The sequence below is a fragment of the Sciurus carolinensis genome, chromosome 12 (assembly GCF_902686445.1).
Source record: "Sciurus carolinensis chromosome 12, mSciCar1.2, whole genome shotgun sequence".
NCBI classification, from domain to species: Eukaryota; Metazoa; Chordata; class Mammalia; order Rodentia; family Sciuridae; genus Sciurus; species Sciurus carolinensis.
In genome coordinates this window covers 105549955-105572307 of record NC_062224.1, presented here as the reverse complement: position 1 = coordinate 105572307, position 22353 = coordinate 105549955, and the positions used below count along the sequence as shown (strand labels likewise).

The 22353-nt window shown below is 36.6% G+C and overlaps 1 protein-coding gene across 10 annotated transcripts in view; it reads left to right on the top strand.

The window, feature by feature from the left end:
* Positions 1-19867, top strand: part of Tor1aip1 (torsin 1A interacting protein 1) — a 36742-nt gene extending 16875 nt beyond the window's left edge. For 5 of the 10 annotated variants that reach the window (XM_047520752.1, XM_047520751.1, XM_047520745.1 and 2 more), the window contains 6 exons: positions 1081-1137; positions 4117-4158; positions 4688-4756; positions 14489-14533; positions 14880-14936; positions 17520-19867. In XM_047520752.1, the coding sequence (XP_047376708.1) occupies positions 1081-1137; positions 4117-4158; positions 4688-4756; positions 14489-14533; positions 14880-14936; positions 17520-18313 (1064 nt within the window). In that variant the 3' untranslated portion in view covers positions 18314-19867. The remainder of the gene's footprint in view (positions 1-1080; positions 1138-4116; positions 4159-4687; positions 4757-14488; positions 14534-14879; positions 14937-17519) is intronic. The other 5 variants (XM_047520747.1, XM_047520743.1, XM_047520750.1 and 2 more) reach the window with 3 other exon arrangements.
* Positions 19868-22353: the final 2486 nt, after the last annotated feature.

The following is a 22353-nucleotide window of genomic DNA, read 5'->3' as shown; positions in this document are numbered from 1 at the left end:
AATTAATAAATGGACAAACTAATGAAACAGATACTTCTCAAAAGAAAAACACAAAATGGCCAATAAGTATATGAAAAAATGTTCAACATCATGAACAGTTGGGGAAATTCAAACCGAAACTACACTCAGATGTCATCTCACACCAGTCACAATGGCAGTCATCAAGAATACAAATCATAATAAATGCTGGAGAGTTATGTGGAGAAAAAGGAATACTTTTACAACACTGGTGGAATTGTAAATTAGTACAACCACTGTGGAAATCAGTATGGAGGTTTCTCAAATGACTAGGTACGGACCCACCCTATGACCCAGTTGTACCACTCCTCAGTATTTGTCCTGAAGAATTAAAGTCATCATACTACAGTGATACATGCATACCCATGTTTATAGCAGCACAATTCATAATAGCCAAACTATGGAACCAGCCTTGGTATCCATTAACAGATGAATGGTTAAGGAAAATGTGCTACATACACACAATGGAGTTTTATTCATCCCTAAGGAAAAATGAAATTATGTCATTTGCAGGAAAATGGATGGAACTAGAGACCATTATGTTAAGCAAACTAAGTCAGACTCAGAAGATTGAGGGTGGTATGTTTTCTCTTATGCAGAAGCTAGAGAGGAAAAAGAAAAGGTGGGGGTGGATCTCATGAAAATCAAAGAGATCAGTAGAGGAAAGGCATCAAGGGATGGGAGCCGGGGAGATGAAGGGAAGTGCTAGCGAGTGATGTTGACCAAATTTATTGTTATGTTATGCGCATGTACAAATATGTAACAACAAATCCCATCGTTAAGTACAACTATGATACTTCAATTTTTAAAATGTGGGAAAAAACGATTTTCTCCAATGCAGAGATTTCATTTTCTCTCTACTTCATGCTGTGTTCCATCTCTTATAATTTTTTTAAGTGGCGGATAGGGAAAACACAAACTTATTTCTTACCCCAGTGTTGAATTCTCTGTGGTTTGTCTGTTTTTGCTCTTTTGGTTAAATACTCATTATTTTCTTGTAAAATGTGCACTTAAAAAGTTAAATATTTACAGTGTACTTTTTTGTTTGTTTGTTTGTTTTAGATCTAACCACTAGATCATCTGGTCAACATGCAGAATCAATATGGAGATTATCACAAAGTAAGTAAAGCAATATTTGCAGGTCTACCTATGGGTGTGGTCAAATGCTAGTCTTATTTTTGAAAATTTCTTTTGCACGTTAATGTAAATTTAAAAGAGATAAAGTGAATGCTAAAAATTCACCCAGTAGCTAGCTCATCGCTCCACATTTTGATTCACCTTTTTTTTTTTTTTTTTTTTTTTTTTTTTTAATTCTTTTTAGTACTGAGGATTGAACCCAAGGGTGCTTTACCACTGAGTTAACTATTTATTTTTGAGACAAGGTTTTGCTGAATTGTTGAGGCTAACCATGAATTTACAATCCTCCTTTCTTAGTCTCTGAAGTTGCTGGGATTACAGGTGTGCACCATTGCACCTGGTTTGATTTCACTTTTTCAGTTAATTCTTCTCTATACCCAAACCTGAAAAAAACTCTACACCAAGAATGCAAATAATTCAATCAACAAATGGGCTAAGGAAATGAATAGATACTTCACAGAAGAAGATCTACAAGCAATCAACAAACATATGGAAAAATGTTCAACATCTCTAGTAATAAGAGAAATGCAAATCAAAACCACCCTAAGATTCCATCTCACCCCAATTAGAATGGCGATTATCAAGAATACAAGCAACAACAGGTGTTGGCGAGGATGTGGGGAGAAAGGTACACTCATACATTGCTGGTGGGGCTGCAAATTAGTGCAGCCACTCTGGAAAGCACTGTGGAGACTCCTTAGAAAACTTGGAATGGAACCACCATTTGACCCAGCTATCCCACTCCTTGGCCTATACCCAAAGGACTTAAAATCAGCATATTACAGAGATACAGCCACATCAATGTTCATAGCTGCTCAGTTCACAATAGCCAGATTGTGGAACCAACCTAGATGTCCTTCAGTTGATGAATGGATAAAGAAACTGTGGTATATATATATACAATGGAATATTACTCAGCCATAAAGAATGATAAAATTATGGCATTTGCAGGCAAATGGATGAAACTGGAGAATATCATGCTAAGTGAGATAAGCCAATCTCAAAAAACCAAAGGACGAATGATATCGCTAATAAGTGGATGATGACACATAATGGGGGGTGGGAGGGGTTAGTGTTAGGGTTAGAGTTAGGGTTAGGGAGGGGGGCAAGAATGGAGGAAGGAAGGACTGTATAGAGGGAAAAGAGGGGTGGGAGGGGTGGGGGGAAGGGAAAAAAATAACAAAATGAATCAAACAGCATTACTCTATGTAAATTTATGATTACACAAATGGTATGCCTTTACTCCATGTACAAACAGAGAAACAACATGTATCCCATTTGTTTACAATAAAGTAATTTTTAAAAAATGAATTTGAATTTTAAAAAGAAACAAAAATAAGGGGGAAAATAAAATCCCTACTGCTTTCTGGGATTTGTGGAATATAAATAATATAAATGTATCAATTACTTTTATTTTGTTGCAATACTTTGAGTCCTATAATTATGACAGTTTTTACGATCTGTTGTTGAGAAAATATGACAAAAAGTTTGGAAAGTAATATACTAAAATGGTAACAATGATCTGTTCAGGATGACAAGAACATTGGTGATGTTTTAGGGGCAGATTTGGTGCTACTGGGAACTGAACCCAGGGCCTTGCATGTACTAAGCAAGTGCTCAACCACTGAGCTGCACAACCAGCCTGACATTTTTCTTTTACTTTATTATTTTCTGTATTTTACAGTTTATCTGCAGTTGGATATGTGTTTCTTAGGTTAAGTGAAATACTGTTTTCTTTTTCCAGTTTTAAATGAAGTCCCAGAATTTGAGTAACTTATTATTTAAATGAAAATATCCTTGAATATAAAATCTTTAAGAACTTTTTTCTTTCAGACCCTCTTTTTAAAAATGAGACTACTTTTAAAGAAAATATTGTTGGAAATCGGTTTTATAATCATTGGGTTCATAGAATTTCTTTTTTTTTTTTCCACTGGGGATTAAATCTAGGGGTGCTTAACCACTAAGCCACATCCTCTGCCCTTTTTTTGAGACAGCTCGCTGAGTTGCTTAGGGCCTCACTAAGTTGCTAAGGCAGGCTTTGAACGTGCAATCCTGCCTTAGCCTCCCCAACTGCATTCAGAAAAAGTAAAGTTGAAAATAAATTGACATTGATATTTGTATACATTATCCATGGACAGAAGTAATGCATTTCTTCTAGCAGAGAGCAGATTTTAAAATTTACTTTGTTATAATGTTATTTTCTAATTATCCTCTTGCGTCTTTTTACAGTCATCCATCAAACTTGAAGTAGGGCTGGGGAATAGCTTAGTTGGTAGAGTGCTTGCTTTACATGCACAAAGCCCTAGGTTTAATTTCTGACTGCCCCCCCCCCAAAAAAAAAACCTTGAAGTAGCTTCTTTTACTTCCAAGCTAACTTTATAATGGTGTTCTATATGACATGACATATAGTTCTGAACTACCTGGATTTGTATCTAGATCTCATTCCTTTTAGGATATAATCTTGGGGAAATTATTAATTTGTTTTCCCTTATTCATAAAATGGATAATAGCACCTACCACATAAAGTAATAGGACCTACCACATGAAGGGTAAGAATTAAGTAAAATTATACTCGAGAGCCTGGGGCTGTAGCTCAGCGATAGAGCACTTGCCTAATATGTGTGAGGCGCTGGGTTTGATCTTCAGCACCACATAGAAATAGATAAATAAAATAAAGGTATTATGTTCATGTACAACTAAAAAAATAATTTAAAAAATTATACTTGAAACCTGGTAAGCACTGTATACTTTTAGCTCTTGGTGGGGAGCAGCAGTATAGGGATGTACCCAGGCCCTCACAAAGGCCAGGTAAGTGCATTTATTGTATATGTGTGAGAGTACTGATAAAAAGGTTTGGTTTGCTTTGTGTGTAATATCCATGGTAAACAAGCAAACTGTGTGATATCTTTTTTGTTTTTATCTCCAAGTGTTCTGTAACCCTATTCCTATTTTCTGTTTTAGGTCAAGACTTCACAGTTCATGAAAAGCAGCCTTCAGTGCAGAGTAAGTGGTTGGTAGTCTGCTCTCTTTTCAGTCAGTTCTAACCCTGCCTTATTCCATCAATGAAAAGTTGTAATATGACTGAAGTCATTCCATCCTCCTTGCTTTTTTAATCCACCATGATGCATTGGTACTACAGGTGAGAATTACTCTGTGATGTGGAAATGTATTCAGGGCTATTTTACTATAAGCATATTTATTTCCAAGAGTAAATTGTTATCTTTTCTTCTTAAATAACAGTGAAGTACTTTTGAAACTCAGTAATTCAGATAGACCAGAGCAAAACATTTGTACCTAGTTTTTGTCTCTTAGATGATAATATATTTATTTGCTACATATTTTGCTATGACAAGTAGTCATCTTTACTAATAACGATCCTTTGAGATTATATTTTAAATAAGAAACTGTTACTTCCATTGTTTTCCTCCCTACTTTGTTTTTCCTTTCTGATAGATATATTATATACCACTGCACTGTGATATAGACTTTCTAAGTATGTGAAATGATATTGTGATATATATATTTGCTTCAGGCTCCGGATATCAAAAAAACCCTCAGGAATGTATTGAACAAAATGTAAGAATGAGGACTAGGATGCAAAGTAAGTAGATAAATTTCTATTATTTGCTATGTTTTTCTTGATTATATAACATACGAAAATATTTAGTTCTTCAAATCAGCATTTGGGGTGTTTGTGAGTTCACTAATAAAGGATGGCTATGATTACTAGTTTAGTAATTTCCATTTGCTTGGACTGGCATCAGATGAGATGGTATAGAATGTAGACAGTGGGGGACATGCTGGGGAATGATATTGACCAAATTATATTGTTATTTCTAGTGCATGTACAGATAAGTAACAACAAATCCCATTATTCATTATGTACAACTATACTGTTTCCCCACAATAAAAAAAATGTGACAAAAAGAAAAGAATATAGGTAGTGGTATGATAAAAACCAGTGGATGGTAGATATAGACTTGACAAGCTGTCAATTCTAACATCAGTACAATGTATACAATAACAGAATCATACTCAACACTACTTTTTGTTTTTAGGAGACTTTGTAAAAGTAACCACTTGTTTGTATACCCATTATTTTACATATAAAGGGCTGAAATCCATAAATTCTATTTTCATGTTCAAATTTAGGATGGATTAAATGTGACAGAATTTAAGAAATACTTATGACTTGATAGAATGATAATACTTCCAACTCATTACCTATCATAATTTCTGTAGAAATGTGTCCACATTAAACTTTGACTGTATTAAAAAAATCCACCCATGCTTCGTCTTCTCTCCCCTTTTTCCTCTTCTAACCACAGTAGGTCTGAAGGCTTCCAGGTATTGCCTGACTTCCCCCATCCTATATCTCTTGCTCCTGGAATGGTTAACTGTAATTAGACTAAGTAACCTCTCAGCTTTGTCTTTCCATTAGTAAAATAGTAATGATCACAATTCATTTTTTCTCAGCTGTGAAGTTTTGCTCCACGTGAGTTCTCCAGCTGTCTCAAGCTGAAGTAGACTTTTGCCCTGCCTTCTTGTGGCTGTTGTTTTTTAATCGTTATGCATGCCTACTATTAGAAGATTACTTCCTCTTATAATTTGTTCTTCCTGAGCTAGTATAGTTCAGAAACCAAATATTGACTATTTATCTTATTAGAATTATGTTTATAACCAGAATTAAAAATGAAAATTAAATTTGGAGACCTTGGAGATAATCTTGAAGGTGAAAATGCATAAGTTTTAGGACCTATACTAAGAGAAATTCAGGGGCTTCTTGTATGATTTCTTAGTTTTTGGGTTTTTTTTTCCTTTTTTTTTTTGTTTTTTTGGTACTGAGGATTGAACCCAGGGGTGCTTAACCACTGAGCCGCATCCCCAGCCCTTTTTTTTTAAATTTATTTTTATTGTAAACAAATGGGATACATGTTGTTTCTGTTTGTACATGGAGTAACAGCATACCATTTGCGTAATCATACATTTACATAGGGTAATGATGTTTGATTCATTCTGTTATTTTTTCCTCCCTTCCACCCCTCTTTTCCCTCTATACAGTCCCTCCTTCCTCCATTCTTGCCCCCCTCCCACCCCACATTATGTGTCATCATCCGCTTATCAGTGAGATCATTCGCCTTTTGGATTTTTGAGATTGGCTTATCTCACTTAGCATGATGTTCTCCAATTTCATCCATTTGCCTGCAAATGCCATAATTTTATTATTCTTTATAGCTGAGTAATATTCCATTGTGTATATATACCACAATTTCTTTATCCATTCATCAATTGAAGGACATCTAGGTTGGTTCCACAATCTGGCTATTGTGAATTGAGCAGCTATGAACATTGATGTGGCTGTATCTCTGTAGTATGCTGATTTTAAGTCCTTTGGGTATAGGCCAAGGAGTGGGATAGCTGGGTCAAATGGTGGGTCCATTCCAAGTTTTCTAAGGAATATCCACACTGCTTTCCAGAGTGGCTGCACTAATTTGCAGCCCCACCAGCAATGTATGAGTGTACCTTTTTCCCCACATCCTCTCCAACACCTATTGTTGCTTGTATTCTTGATAGTCACCATTCTAATTGGGGTGAGATGGAATCTTAGTGTAGTTTTGATTTGCATTTCTCTTATTACTAGAGATGGTGAACATTGTTTCATATGTTTGTTGATTGCTTGTAGATCTTCTTCTGTGAAGCATCTGTTCATATCCTTAGCCCATTTGTTGATTGGGTTATTTGTATTCTTCATGTAGAGTTTTTTGAATTCTTTATAGATTCTGGAAATTAGTGCTCTATCTGAAGTATGAGTGGCAAAGATATTCTCCCACTCTGTAGGCTCTCTCTTCACATTGCTGATAGTTTTCTTTGCTGAGAGAAGGCTATTTAGTTTGAATCTATCCCAGTTGTTGATTCTTGCTTTTATTTCTTGTGCTATGGGAGTCCTGTTAAGGAAGTCTGATCCTAAACCAACAAGGTGAAGATTTGGACCTACTTTTTCTTCTATAAGACGCAAGGTCTCTGGTCTGATTTCGAGGTCCTTGATCCATTGTGAGTTGATTTTTGTGCAGGGTGAGAGATAGGGGTTTAGTTTCATTCTATAGCATATGGATTTCCAGTTTTCCCAGCACCATTTGTTGATGAGGCTATCTTTTCTCCATTGCTTATTTTTGGCACCTTTGTCTAGTATGAGAAATTTGTATTTATTTGAGTTTGTGTCTGTGTCCTCTATTCTGTACCATTGATCTACCTGTCTATTTTGGTGCCAATACCACGCCGTTTTTGTTACTATTGCTTTGTATAGTACAGTTGAAGTTCTGGTATTGTGATACCCCATGCTTCATTCTTCCTGCTAAGGATTGTTTTAGCTATTCTGGGTTTCTTATTCTTCCAGATGAATTTCATGATTGCTTGCTCTATTTCTGTAAGGCACATCATTGGGATTTTAATTGGAATTGCATTGAATCTGCATAGCACTTTAGGTAGTATGGCCATTTTGACAATATTAATTCTGCTTATCCAAGAATGCGGAAGATCTTTTCATCTTCTAAGGTCTTCCTCAATTTCTTTCTTCAATGTTTTGTAGTTTTCATTGTAGAGCTCTTTTACCTCTTTGGTTAGATTGATTCCCAAGTTTTTTTTTTTTTTTTTTTTTTTTTTGAGGCTATTGGAAATGGAGTTGTTTTCCTCATTTCTCTTTCAGCTGTTTTGTCGCTTGCGTATAAAAATGCTTTAGATTTATGCATGTTGATTTTATAGCCTGCTGTTTTGCTGAATTCATTGATGAGGTCAAGAAGTTTTCTGGAGGAGTTTTTTGGATCCTCTAAATATAGAATCATGTCATCAGCAAATAATGACAGCTTAAGTTCCTCTTTTCTTATTCATATCCCTTTAATTTCTTTGGTCTGCCTAATTGCTCTGGCTAGAGTTTCGAGGACAATGTTGAATAGAAGTGGTGAAAGAGGACATCCCTGTCTTGTTCTCGTTTTTAAAGGGAATGGTTTCAGTTTTTCTCCATTAAGAATGATGTTGGTCATGGGCTTAGTATAAATAGCCTTTACAATGTTCAGGTATGTTTCTACTATCCCAATTTTTTCTAGTGTTTTGAGCATGAAAGGGGTGTTGTATTTTGTCAAATGCTTTTTCTGCGTCAATTGAAATAACCATATGATTCTTATCCTTAAGTCTATTGACATGATGGATTACGTTTTTTGATTTACGGATGTTAAACCATCCTTGCTTCCAGGGATGGACCCTGCTTGATGATGGTGCATGATTTTCTTAATATGCTTTTGGATACGGTTTGCCAATATTTTGTTAAGGATCTTTGCATCTATATTCATCAAGGATATTGGTCTAAAATTTTCTTTCCTTGATGTGTCTTTTCCTGGTTTGGGTATGAGGGTGATATTAGCTTCATAGAATGAGTTTGGTAGGGTACCCTCTTTTTTTATTTCCTGGAATACTTTGAGAAGTATTGGAATGAGATCTTCTTTGAAGGTCTTGTAGAACTCGACTGAGAATCCATCTGGTCCGGGCTTTTCTTGGATGGTAGGTTTTTAATGGCTTCTTCTATTTCATTGCTTGATATTGATCTGTTTAAATTGTGTATGTCCTCCTGGTTCAGTTTGGGAGGAGCATATGTCTCTAGAAATTTGTCAATGTCTTCGCTAGATTCTATTTTGTTGGAATACAGATTTTCAAAGTAGCTTCTAATTATGTATCTCAGTGATGTCTGTCGTGATATTTCCTTTTTCATCACAAATTTTAGTAATTTGAGTTTTCTCTCTCCTTCTCTTTGTTAGTGTGGCTAAGGGTTTGTCTATTTTGTTTACTTTCTCAAAGAACCAACTTTTTGTTTTGTCAATTTTTTGAATTGTTTCTTTTGTTTCAATTTCATTGATTTCAGCTCTGATCTTAATTATTTCCTGTCTTCTACTCCTTTTGCTATTATTATGTTCTTCTTTTTCTAGGGCTTTGAGCTGTAATGTTAGGTCATTTAGTTGTTGAATTTTCATTCTTTTCTGGAATGTGCTCCATGCAATGAATTTTCCTCTTAGTACCGCTTTCATAGTGTCCCAGAGATTTTGATATGTTGTATCGTCATTCTCATTGACCTCTAAGAATTTTTTAATCTCCTCCCTGATGTTTTTTGTTACCCATGTTTCATTCAATAGAATCTTATTTAGTCTCCAGGTGTTGGAGTAATTTCTGTTTTTTATTTTGTCATTGATTTCTACTCTCATTCCATTATGATCTGATAGAACACAAGGCAGTATCTTTATTTTTTTGCATTTCCTAAGGGCTGCTTTGTGGCATAACATATGGTCTATTTTTGAGAAGGTTCCATGTGCTGCTGGGAAGAAAGTGAATCCACTCGTTGATGGATGGAATATTCTATATATGTCTATTAAGTCTAGGTTATTGATTGTGTTATTGAGTTCTATGGTTTCTTTGTTCGGAAGATCTATCTAGTGGTGACAGCATTAAAGTCACCCAGAATTATTGTGCTGTGGTCTATGTGATTCCTGAAATTGAGAAGGATTTTTTGATGTACAGGGATGCACCATTGTTTAGGGCATAAATATTTACGATTGTTATGTCTTCCTGATTTATGGTTCCCTTAAGCAGTATGAAATGTCCTTCTTTATCCCTTCTGACTAACTTTGGCTTGAAGTCCACTTTATCTGATAATAAGGATGGAAACCCCCGCTTTTTTACTGAGTCCATGTGCATGGTAGGTTTTTTCCCATCCTTTCACCTTTAGTCTGTGGATGTCTTTTTCTATGAGATGAGTCTCTTGCAGGCAGCATATTGTTGGGTCTTTCTTTTTAATCCATTCTGGCAGTCTGTGTCTTTTGATTGATGAGTTTAGGCCATTAAGGTTCAGGGTTATTATTGAGATATGATTTGTATTCCCAGTCATTTGGCTTATTTTTGGTTTTTAAGTTGGCTTGGTTTCTCCTTTGAGTGGTTTTTCTCTAAGGTAGTTCCTCCCTTTGCTGACCTCCATTGTTGTTTTTCATTTCCTCCTATGGAATATTTTGTTGAGAACATTCTGTAGTGCAGGCTTTCTATTTGTAAATTCTTTTAACTGTTGTTTATCATGGAAGGATTTTATTTCATCTTCAAATCTGAAGGTTAGTTTTGCTGGGTATAGGATTCTTGGTTGGCAACCATGTTCTTTCAGAGCTTGAAATATGTTGTTCCAGGCCCTTCTACCTTTTAGAGTCTGGGTTGAGAAGTCGGCTGCTATCTGTATTGGTCTCCCCCTATATGTAATCTGATGCTTTTCTCTCGTGGCATTCAAAATCCTATCTTTATTTTTAATGTTAGGCATTTTCATTATAATGTGCCTTGGTGTGGATCTATTGTGATTTTGTGCATTTCTTGTTCTGAAAGCCTCTTGTATTTGATTTTCCGTTTCATTCTTCAGGCCTGGGAAATTTTCTGATGTTATTTCATTGAATAGGTTGTTCATTCCTTTGGTTTGTATCTCTGTGCCTTCCTCAATCCCAATAATTCTTAAATTTGGTTTTTTCATGATGTCCCATAGTTCTTGGAGGTTGTGTTCATGATTTCTTACCATCTTCTCTGTTTGGGCAACTTTATTTTCAAGATTAAATATTTTGTCTTCATTGTCTGAGGTTCTGTCTTCCAAGTGGTCTAGTCTTTTGGTGATGCTTTCCATTGAGTTTTTTATTTGGTTTATTGTTTCCTTCATTTCAAGGATTTCCGTTTGGTTTTTTTTGAGAATCTCTATCTCTTTATTGAAATGATCTTTTGCTTCCTGCAGGTGCTCTTTCAGCTTATTGGTATTATCATTCATTGCCTGCATTTGCTCTCTCATCTCATCCTTTGCTTCGCGAATCATCTTATTCATGTATAATCTGAAGTCCTTTTCTGACATTTCTTCTAACATACTGTCATTGGATTCTATTAATATAGAATCTAGATTTGTTTCAATCATTTTCTTCCCTTGTTTTTTCATGTTGTTCATGTATCTTCCCCTCTAGCAGTGCAGATCTGGGGTATTGCAGATTTCCTCCTATAGGCTTATAGTGACCCTATAGGTTTCCAAAACCCTTTCTTTAAGGGGAGATCAATATCAGCAGTGCCCAATTCAGACACTATGCAATCCTAGACCAAACAGCCCCTATGAGGACAATAACAAAATTGTCATAATGAACAGAATGAGTTAAAATATTATGTTCAATAAAACAGATTTGCAATAAGGTCTGCAGTTTCTAATGGAGGACAAAGAGGATGCAGAGGGATGTAGAATGTGGCTGTTAATGAGATAAGAAAAGATATAGAAGTTCTAGATAATAAAAAGATGAGAGTGTAATCAAAAGAAATTGGATGTTAGCATGCAAAAAAGGGAGAAGAGAGACTCTGAGGGAACCGGTAAACAAAAGGAAAAGAGAGCAAGAAAAGTAAAGAAATAAAAACTTAAATTTTTTCAATAAGGAGAAAAAAGAAAATCTATAACAGTCATATAGTAATGAAACCTCCCAGTCTTCAGTAGCTTGATGCATGAGAGGTACCTGACAATGAGCTTCAAGCCTCCAGCAGGCGTCTCAGGATGGGATTTGCCCCACCTAAAGATCGGAGCTAAGGCTTCCAGGATTATCCAAGATGGCCGCTCTGGCTTCGAAATGTGTTGGCAAATGGGGAGTTGCAGCTCAGGGTGTGGACGTGGTCAGCTGGAGGTCCTGGAGGTGGGATGTGGTTGGTCAGGCAGGGGTCCTGGAGGTCCGGTGTGTTTGGTGTGGTTGTAGGATCCTGGAGGCCGGGTGCAATCAGTAGGTGTGGGGTCCTGGTGATAGGGCGCAGTCAGTTGGTCTGGGGGTCCTGGCGGCAGGGAGCAGTCAGTCGATGTGAGGGTCCCAGAGGCAGGGAGTGATCGGTCGGGCTGAGGGATCCTGGAGACGGGGCTCATTCAGTCCGGCCAGGGGTCCTATGGGGCCTGGCTGTTGTCTCAAAATGGCAGCAGCCACGTGTAACCAAAGCTGCAGGTACTGTGACAGAGAACTTCCAGGCAACAGCAGGCAGCTGTTGCTCCACTGGCTGTCGGCGATCAGTTTGCTGACTGTTGTCGGACAATCGGGAGGTGAACCTCAAACGTTGGGTGATGGATAGGTGTAAGGCAGGCGATGGACCGGCCAGAGGCAAGCAAATGGCGGATGATAGGTGCCTGACAGTGAGCAATCTGCACTCAAAAAAGGCGTCGATATGTTGGCAGACTGCAGGTCATCACAGCAGACACATGGGGTAAACACCAGGGAATCGATAAGCAGCAAAAACTGCCTCACCAAGAAACAGATATCCTCTGCTTGAAACTGGAGTTACCAAGCGACAAGGAACACAGCCTCCCTCTAGTCAGCCATCTTGGATCTCCCCAACCCTTTTTAATATTCATTTAATTTAATTTAATATTCATTTAATTTCATTTTGAGACAGGGTCTTGCTGAGTTGCTGAGTGCCTTGCTAAGTTGCCTCCTGAGCCACTGGAATTACCACACCCAGCTTAGTTCTTTCTTTTGGAAGTCAAGGAATTCTTTTTCTTTCCAAACAGATGTCTAATTTGTAGAATTCTGTTTGCCTTCTGACTTTGACTTAAGTTATTATATTTCTTATGGCGTAAATACTTGTAACCACCTACCATATCTAGTACTATATTGAGCTTTGAGAGTTAGGTAGAAGTAACATACTAGAAATACGCCTGTAACAGAATTTTCAGACTTTTAACCACATGAAGACATTAAGATAGAGTAATGAACAGGAAAAAAATATTGTCAATGGAAATAGAAGACTGCAGTGAGTTTCTAAGGTCCTTATAGATTCCTCTTCAATTCAAGACCACTTTTAATTTTTTTCTTAGCATTACATTCCAATTTTCATATCTCATTCTCTTTATTACACATTCTGCCTACTTCGGTGAGGGAAAAATAAAAGCCATTTTTAAATTTGGATGTTTTAAGAGCCTAGAGCTTTGGATCTTTGGAGTTAGAGTTCTCGGATTTCAGTCCTAGCTCTTCTACTAATTGCTGAAGTGGAGTAGTCACTTAAATTTCGTGAACCTCAGTTTTCTTGCCTTGAGAGACAATAGTGCTTAAGCTGGGTAATTGTAATGAACTTATAGGTATAAACAATTTTTAAAAGTGTAATTCACATAATTGTTAATGCTTATTGTTAACAATATGATGTGCGAAAATCATTAATAATGGAGAATTCTTTCCTTTTATTCTTGACTTTTGTAGAGTGATTATTGCCATACTTTTCAGACTGGAAAAACTTGATTTTTATCTTCTAAAAAGATTTCTTTCAGAATTTTTGTAACAGTTTCTAATAATTTTAATAAACAGGACAATGTTCTGCCTAAGCAGTGTATATTACTTATACTGTGTATTATGTGAATTACGTAAATACTATGTATGGTACATATTAATATTCATAATAAAATAGCACTTCATTTTCATAAATATTTTCTCATTTGATTTTTGCAACCATATAGTAAGCTTTTTGACATAAATATCTATTGGGTTTGGGATTTTTTTTGTGTGGTTGGCATTTGGAGTTTTAGTATACACTTGTGACTTAGATGACTTAAATTAGAAACTTCTAAAATAATTAAGTTTCTTAAGCTAATTTAGTAATTGAAAAACAATATGCCTTAGAGTTAGGGTTGATGTCATTTTGTGTCATTTGAGATGTTTTGTCATATGATCAAAAATGAGGTTATTTCTGTAATCTTAGCAGTGCTAAATTTACTCCTGTTTAGTCCAATGTTTCTCAAAGGAAAACTGTTGATAAACACGAGGAAAATCATTTATATGTACAAAAGTTGTAAAACTCCAGGTAAGTGATAGATAGGCAATACTAAAATGTAGGTCAGGCCAGTGAGACAACTCAGCTTGTCCATCTTCCCAACCCCGGCCCTTTCCTTCTATTTCTTCTCTCAGATGTTAGACTCTGCTGCTATGTTAAGAAAAATGAAGGAGAAAAGGGAAAAGTTAGGGGAGTTTTAAATGTATCTTCTGAAACAATGGGAGAAGTAGAGATTTGTTGGATTTATGAGAAAATTGTTTTTGAACTCTGGTGTTTAACCCACAAACTTAAAACAGAATTATTTGTCTATTAACAGAAATGATGAAAAGTTTTTTTAAATATATTGTTTATTTGAAGTGGTCAGAAGCCCAGAGGAAATATTTGAATCAGTTTGAGGTAGAATGTAGTGAAGATTTTAAGATTGAGTTTTCTAAAATTGAAACGGTGTATCCAGATAGTCTAGTAATCCATAGTCCACATTTTTTCCTCCCCTCCTTTACAGCATCTTCACCAGGCAAGAGTTCAATATATGGCCATTTTCCAGATGGTATAATATTACTTTTGTTATGGCATGCTTATTTTCTTTGTCCTCTTAACTTTGTCTCAGAATTTTACCAATCCTGTTAAATTAATTATGGGTCTTTTGCTCATAACAAATATCAAGTGTGTGCTTTGTGCTGCATCACTACATGCTGTAAATAACTATGGAAAATACAATTCTTGTCTCTAGAAGCTTTCAGTGTAATGGGAATTTAAATGTCTTGCTTTTTCTTCTGCTCCTGGTTGATCTCTGCCTTTTCTCTTGGAATTTTTATCTTCCTTCTCTATGAGAAATAAATGCTCAAATTATGAAACATAAATTGATAGTCTTTTTTAATTACTCCTATCATTAGATGACAGCATTCAGAAATCAGAGCTTGGAAACCAGTCTCCATCAACCTCTAGCCAACGTAAGTTTGTTCAGTTTTTATTGAATCTCTAAAATTGGTAGTCCATATTGTTAAGAAATGTTTTTAACAGCATTGTAATTTCTTGCTATTTGAAGAATCAGATATGAAGCACTTCAAAGGAAAAAGTATGAATTTTACAAGGAAAACCGTATGGACAAATTATATGAAACAACATCTAGTTATCCCCTTCACTTTATCATCCATAAGATCCCAAATAAATGTTAATAAGTAAAGCCTCTAATACCATTAACTGGTTAACTGAGCGAACCATGCTGAGTCAGCAGAAAGACAGCACATAGCCTGACATATAAAAATAAATATTTATTATATGTAACATATAATAAAGCTTTTGTATTTTGTGTATATTTACCTAGAAATTAAAGTTGAAAACTTTTTAATATCTCTATTTATTTTTAAATAATTTAGTAAAAAGAATGACAGATTGCTTTGAATTTTTTCTAATCTCTTTAATGCTTTTTTTTTTTTTTTTGCGGTGCTGGGGATTGAACCCAGGGCCTTGTGCTTGCAAGGCAAGCACTCTACCAACTGAGCTATATCCCCAGTCCTCTTTAATGCTTATCTTAACATGTAGTTGGTTTCTCACATCTGCTTCTGCATTCAATCTATGTTGTTTCAATTGAAGTATCTGTAGAAATACTGTAGATATGAATTTTGATAGCCTTTTCAGATAATTGTGGACACTCTTTTTAGATATTCTTCAAAATTTAAGAAGTGGTAGTTTCTTAAGTATTATTTGAAATATGATTGAAACCATATTAATGATCCTTTGTACTCTATTATATTAAAATTCATTGGTCTTGGGGCTGGGGCTGTAGCTCAGTGGCAGAGCACTTGCCTAGCATGGGTTTGATCCTTAGCACTACATAAAAATAAACAAAGGCATTCTGTCCATCTACAACTAAATTAAAAAAAAATATCATTGGTCTTTTTTGTAGTTTGATTGGAATGTTGATGCACTGATCATTTAGAAAATATGGGTTCACTAAGATATGCAAATTATCCAAATGTTGTCATACAGTACAAAACAATCACATTTTCAAATACCACTACCAATCTCAAGGCAAAGTGTTCAAGTATTGGAGGCTATCAAGCTCATGGTGGTAGATACGATATTTCTAAACTCCTTATTTTCACTTGAAAGCTTGAATATTACAGTTGTCAAAAATATTGCCATTTTGTTTCCTAAAAGTAACAGACTTGCTTCCTTCATCTTCCAGAAAATGACTGCTGGATAAATAAGTCTGACTAATCATAATTTGTTCCTTGTTCTTGCATGTGAAAATGGTATTCCATGAAAAAAATGCTGATCCAGCTTGCAACTTGGTTGCACAAAGTTCATTTCCTTAAGACAACTGTGCTAGTGTGCTGTGCCTCAGAGTGCATTGTGTCTACTTCCCATCTTTTCACCCAGAGTATCGAAAAGACATGTACTCAAGAGTCGAGGGCCTTTCGTTTTTTGTGCTTCTGGGTATTAAACCCAGTGCCTCACACCTGCTCTTCCACTGACCTACACCCCCAGCCCAAGCTAATTTTAGCTGTTTCACGAAGGACAATCTTAAGTAAAACTGGCGTTCGTTTTTTTTTTTTTTTAAACCTTGAATGCAGAGCAGTGAAAAATAGTGACTCTCCTAGTACAGTTTGCCACTGCCCTGTGATTCATGCTAAGGCATCAGAAATTTTTGCCACCATTACTTTTGCACCATCAGTGCAAATGTCAACACAATGGAATAAGTCAAAAAACATCTTACTGTTAACTTCATGGACATCCCCACTAAATAGGGTCTAGAGATACCCCACAGACCATGCTTTGAGAGCTGCTACTCTTAAAGGTCCTAGTACAATTATTAGGCTAAAGCAATCAGTAAAAGATATAAAAGTATTACTACTACTATCTTTATTAACTGATTAAATGAAATGTGGTATATGAGGAAACACTTTTAAACTGAAAAGTGCTATAAAAATGTAAATTGATATAACTATTATTAATGATTTGGGATGAAATTCAGAACTAAATTTTTTACCAGTGTTGACTTGTGTTTCACAAAAACATAAGCATCAGCACAGTCAGCCTAAAGGGACAGGTAACTGTGTCCCATATGTGTAAGATGTTCACTTACCTTGCATCCCTTTATATTCTTCAGGTATATTCTACCTTAGATAATAGCCATGTTAACTATGGGTTTATAAATAAAAAATATAAGGTATCTTTTAATATTATTTATCTCCCAACTATTAGCAGTGGTAATAATAGGTTTTCTTTGTAAATGGCATTATTTCTGACTTGTTTATGCCATTTCATACATTTAAATTCTCCTTTTTCCTCAGACTCCTTGTTATTTTACATTGAAGAGATATATGCATGTTTGTACACATGAATTCAAGGCTTGGGTGCGAGATTTTCTTGAAAATGTGATAAATTATTTTGCTCCTTCAAGAAATAAAATCAGCTCCCTTCTTTAAAGTCCTCCCTCTTTTGCCTAACATTTATAAAGATTAATATTGATTTTAAAAGTCAGCTCTCAATCTAAGAAAATGATATATGTGTCATTTCTATTTTTCCAGCAGAAGTAACTGAACAACTCCAAAATGAATCCTTTGTCAAGAGGAAATGGGGCTGGTGGCCGCTTTGTCTGATAACTATTCTTGCCTTGGGGACATTTTGGTTCCTTCATACTCCTGAGGTGGACACCGCTGCTGTTCAAGAGTTCCAAAACCAGATGCAGCAACTTATGACTAAGTACCAAGGTCAAGATGAGAAGCTGTGGAAAAGGAGCCAGATGTTCCTGGAAAAACATCTTAATAGCTCCCATCCTCGGAATTCGCCTGCTATCTTGCTGCTCACTGCTGCCCGAGATGCCGAAGAAGCGCTTAAGTGTCTGAGCGAACAAATTGCCGATGCCTATTCTTCCTTTCGTAGTGTTCGTGCCATCCGGATTGATGGGACAGGCAAAGCTGCTCAAGACAGTGATGCTGTCAAACTAGAGGTAGATCAGCAGCTGAGCAACGGATTCAGAAATGGCCAGAATGCGGCAGTGGTGCACCGCTTCGAGTCGCTGCCTGCAAGCTCTGCTTTGATCTTCTATAAATATTGTGACCATGAAAATGCAGCCTTCAAAGATGTAGCCTTAGTTCTGACTGTCTTGTTGGAAGAGGAGACACTTGGAACCAGTCTAGGCCTAAAGGAAGTTGAAGAAAAAGTGAGAGATTTCCTCAAAGTCAAGTTCACCAACTCTAACACACCCAGCTCCTACAATCACATGGACCCAGACAAACTGAATGGGCTCTGGAGCCGAATTTCTCACTTAGTCCTGCCTGTGCAACCGGAAGATGCCCTGAAAAGGGGCATCTGCTTATAAGGGGTGAAAGAAGAAAATCATGTCTCAAGTTCTGAGAATTTTTCAGACTTTGTATCCAGAGATAAAATTCAGAGCACTTTTTGAAAGAACAGGAAGTTCATGGAACATCTAAATCATTTATTCAATCTAATTATCTGTGACTTGAGAGAATCATTTCTCTGTTTCTGTTGAGAGCTATGTTAAGGGTATTTAGGAGAGTAAATTATATGCAGTCCTATAGAGGATCTGTTTTGATTCTGGACTGAGTCTTTATTGCTGCGGTGTTACAGTGACAGGAGTTAGGCTCCTTTCCTATGAACAGCCCCTGCTTTTTAACTTAGATTTCTCACAGTTTGTTATTAGCAAGGCAGCTCTCTGATTGTAACCATGAACTTTCCCGTTATGTTTCCTTTTATGCCATAGAGGTGTGAGTTCCCAGTAGGCTTCTGCTTGCAGGAACAAAAGTAATGGGAAGTCATGAGAGGTCATCTGGTGCATGTTTAGATTTTTTTTTTCCTTTGTTTTTGGAGGGTGGGGAAGAGAGGAATTGTGGAATGGAGAATGCAATAGAAGGGAAAAAGTCTTTAAGATGAAATGTTAAGTCACCAAGCTGTAGTTATTCAGACATCTGAACTGTGACCCCGGCGAGACCTGCTGAGATGTGTTTTGTTTCTTTCTTCCCACTTCCTTCCTTAAAGAAATTCTTGGTTCTCCCAAGGATTTTTAAAGCCTGAATATCAGGTTTAATATATTTGCTCGTTTGACTCTTAAGGGCATGTAAATTCAGAGCAGTTTATTTTGGACATAACCAGAAGTTTGGGGTTTTTTGAAATAAGCAATACGGTTTTGGAAATTGGCACACAGTTTGTTAACCAGCCATCCTGGGCTATTGAAGAAGGATTTAATTTTCTGCTCGCCCATTTGTTACAGTCTCAGTCCTTTAGTGACACTCTATCACAAATCTAAAGATTTACTATGCACGTGATAAATTTTATTGAGTGCCTCAAGCCAAAAAGATAGTGAACTTTACCACATGTGAAGAATGTTAGATGTATTTCTGTAGAATTTTAGATGTAACTTGGCATCTAAATTGAGCTTTCTCACCTGTCAACTGCTTTGGTTTTTATAAAATCTTAATTTTGGACCCACATATGTTTTAAATGAAACACGGGCCTTTAAATGAAAGATTGTTTTTAGAGTACTCAAGGCAGTCATTGACTTCTTCATTTACCCTTTGAGGGTCTCACAACTCACAATTGGTAGCAGAGAGTGGTCTAATTTCTCTTAGGACTATCAGTATTCAGAAATTTATACCCTTTATGGTAATTTGTTCCTAACTATCCAAAGTTAGATCATCTGATTTATAGAGGATTAGAAAACAGGAGTTTTTGAAAAGGCTTATTTTATACATACATATTATATGGAGAAATGTTTTTATTAAATGTTTCACTGACCCTGGTAATTTTAAAGTAATATGTTACTTATATCTTTCAGGAAATATTTGAAGCAGCTGATGTGTAAATGAATTTAAAAGCTATTTTAGTAATTTAAATAAACTTACTTTCTTGGTTTGTACTCTTATGTGATATAAACTTAATGATTTTACAAACTTTTTCTTTAGTTCACTTTTTCTTTACACTCAAACAATTTTAGGACTTTGGCTAGGAGAAACAAAGACCAGAGAATTGGAGCCATTCTCAAGTACATTGGTTAGAAGTGGAACAACCAGCCAGGCGCAGAAGCACAACAGCAGCTTTGGAAGTCGGGGAGGATCTAGTTGAAAGTCAGCCTTAGCAATTTAGTGAGGCCCTAAGCAACTTAGGGAGACCCTGTCTCTAAATAAAGTATAAAATAGAGCTGGGGATGTAGCTCAGAGATTAAGCAACCTTGGGGAACCAAAAAAAGAGAAAGAAATGGAACAACCATGATTTTCTAGTTTATCCAGGTTTTTTTTTTTTTTATTGTAAACAAATGGGATACATGTTGTTTCTCTATTTGTACATGGAGTCAAGGCATACCATTTGTGTAATCATAAATTTACATAGGGTAATGTTGTTTGATTCATTCTGTTATTTTTTTCCCTTCCCCCCACCCCTCCCACCCCTCTTTTCCCTCTATACAGTCCTTCCTTCCTCCATTCTTACCACCCTCCTTAACCCTAACCCTAAACCTAACCCTAACCCTAACGCTAACCCCTCCCACCCCCCATTATATGTCCTCATCCGCTTATCAGCGAGATCATGCATCCTTTAGTTTTTTGAGATTGGCTTATCTCACTTAGCATGATATTCTCCAATTTCATCCTTTTGCCTGCAAATGCCATAATTTTATCATTCTTTATGGCTGAGTAATATTCCATTGTATATATATATGCCACAGTTTCTTTATCCATTCATCATTTGAAGGACATCTAGGTTGGGTCCACAATCTGGCTATGGTGAATTGAGCAGCAATGAACATTGATGTGGCTGTATCTCTGTAGTATGCTGATTTTAAGTCCTTTGGGTATAGGCCAAGGAGTGGGATAGCTGGGTCAAATGGTGGTTCCATCTGTTTTTTTGTTTTTGTTTTTGTTTTTTTTTGAGATAGGTTCACACTACGTTGTTTCAGGCCTCACTAAGTTACTGAGGCTGACCTCAAACTTGAGATCCTCCTGCCTCAGCCTCCCAAGCCACTGGGATTACAGGTATACACCACCACGCCCCACTTATCCAGGAATTTTGAATTATTCAGGTAGTTACTTTAGGTTTTCCTTACTTAACAAAAGAATCTCTGCACCAGAGCCTCTTAAGCTTTTCTTCATCACCTCCCCTAAAAAGCCTTTTTAGATTACTTTTTTCTAATAGCCCCTTGGCATGAAATTTTAGCCTGTATATATGTTTATGTATTGTATTATATATATTTTTGTGTGTTATACAAAATAGATGTTTTTGCTCTCCACAAATCAATTTTCATCCCCATTAAGAGTGCATGCTCAAGATCATCTATATTTTCAATAGTTACTGCCTTGATGCAATCCTTTTACAAGGGAAAATTTAATAAGTCATTAGTAGAAACAGGAACTAGGGCCTCTAGAAATTAAGTACATGGTAACTTTGGGTGACAGCAGTGGCCCAGGGAACATCACAGTTAAAATTTCTGGGAACAATTTGCTTCCCTTCTTTCAATGACATCCTTATATTTAAGTTTTGTAAACCTCTCATCCTTAAAATTTGGAAGTAAACCAATTTTCATTCAGTGGAGAGAACTGCAACTTAGAAATGAAAGAGTTTACAAATGTCATCCCACAGTTAAAGCCTATGCTAAAGATGCAAAATCCAGTTCCATAGGTTTGAAAGTCTACCAAAAGTGACCCTTATGTTGGTATGTGAACAAGGAGTTCTCACTGAATGCATGCGGATAATGTACTGCTGTGTTGTCCTTATTAAGGTCATGGAGTAGAATCTTGTGCTGGGGTCTTTCTGTTGCTGAGACTGGCATCAAATTTGTGATCCTCCTGTCTCAGCCTTCTGAGTCGCTGGAATTATAGGCCAGCAACAATATGCCCAGCTGTGGGGTCTTTTTCTAAGGAAGATTTTATTAGCACTAGCCAAAATGAAATGAGTCCTAAGCCCAGGACACCAAACCAAGAAGGCTGCCACAGACTGAAAGGAGGAAACTCCCTCCTTGATTGCCTGTCTTTTTGGCCTAGATTGGACCAGGCCCCACGTGCCTTCTGGGAGGTTTGAAAAGCCTGCGTAGCCTGCCACCTGAACACAGGCAGGAGAAACCCTTGCATTCTACGCCCTGGGCATAGCGAATTACTTGCACTCTCCTTAAACACTCTGCGCTCTGTCTCCTGCGTATTCCTAGACTCTTTGGTAACACGTCCTCTTTTCCCGTCCTCTTCCTTTTCGAATCTTCTCACTCACTAATTCCCTTCTCTCAAATACTATTTTAGGTGGCTTCTCTTTTTTGGAGGGGTGGGGTGGGGTGGGGTGGGAGTGGTTAACCTAAGATCTTTATGATCACAACCAGCAGCGACAAGTGGGGAGTTCTGGCTTCCTGGGTTGAATGCTTCG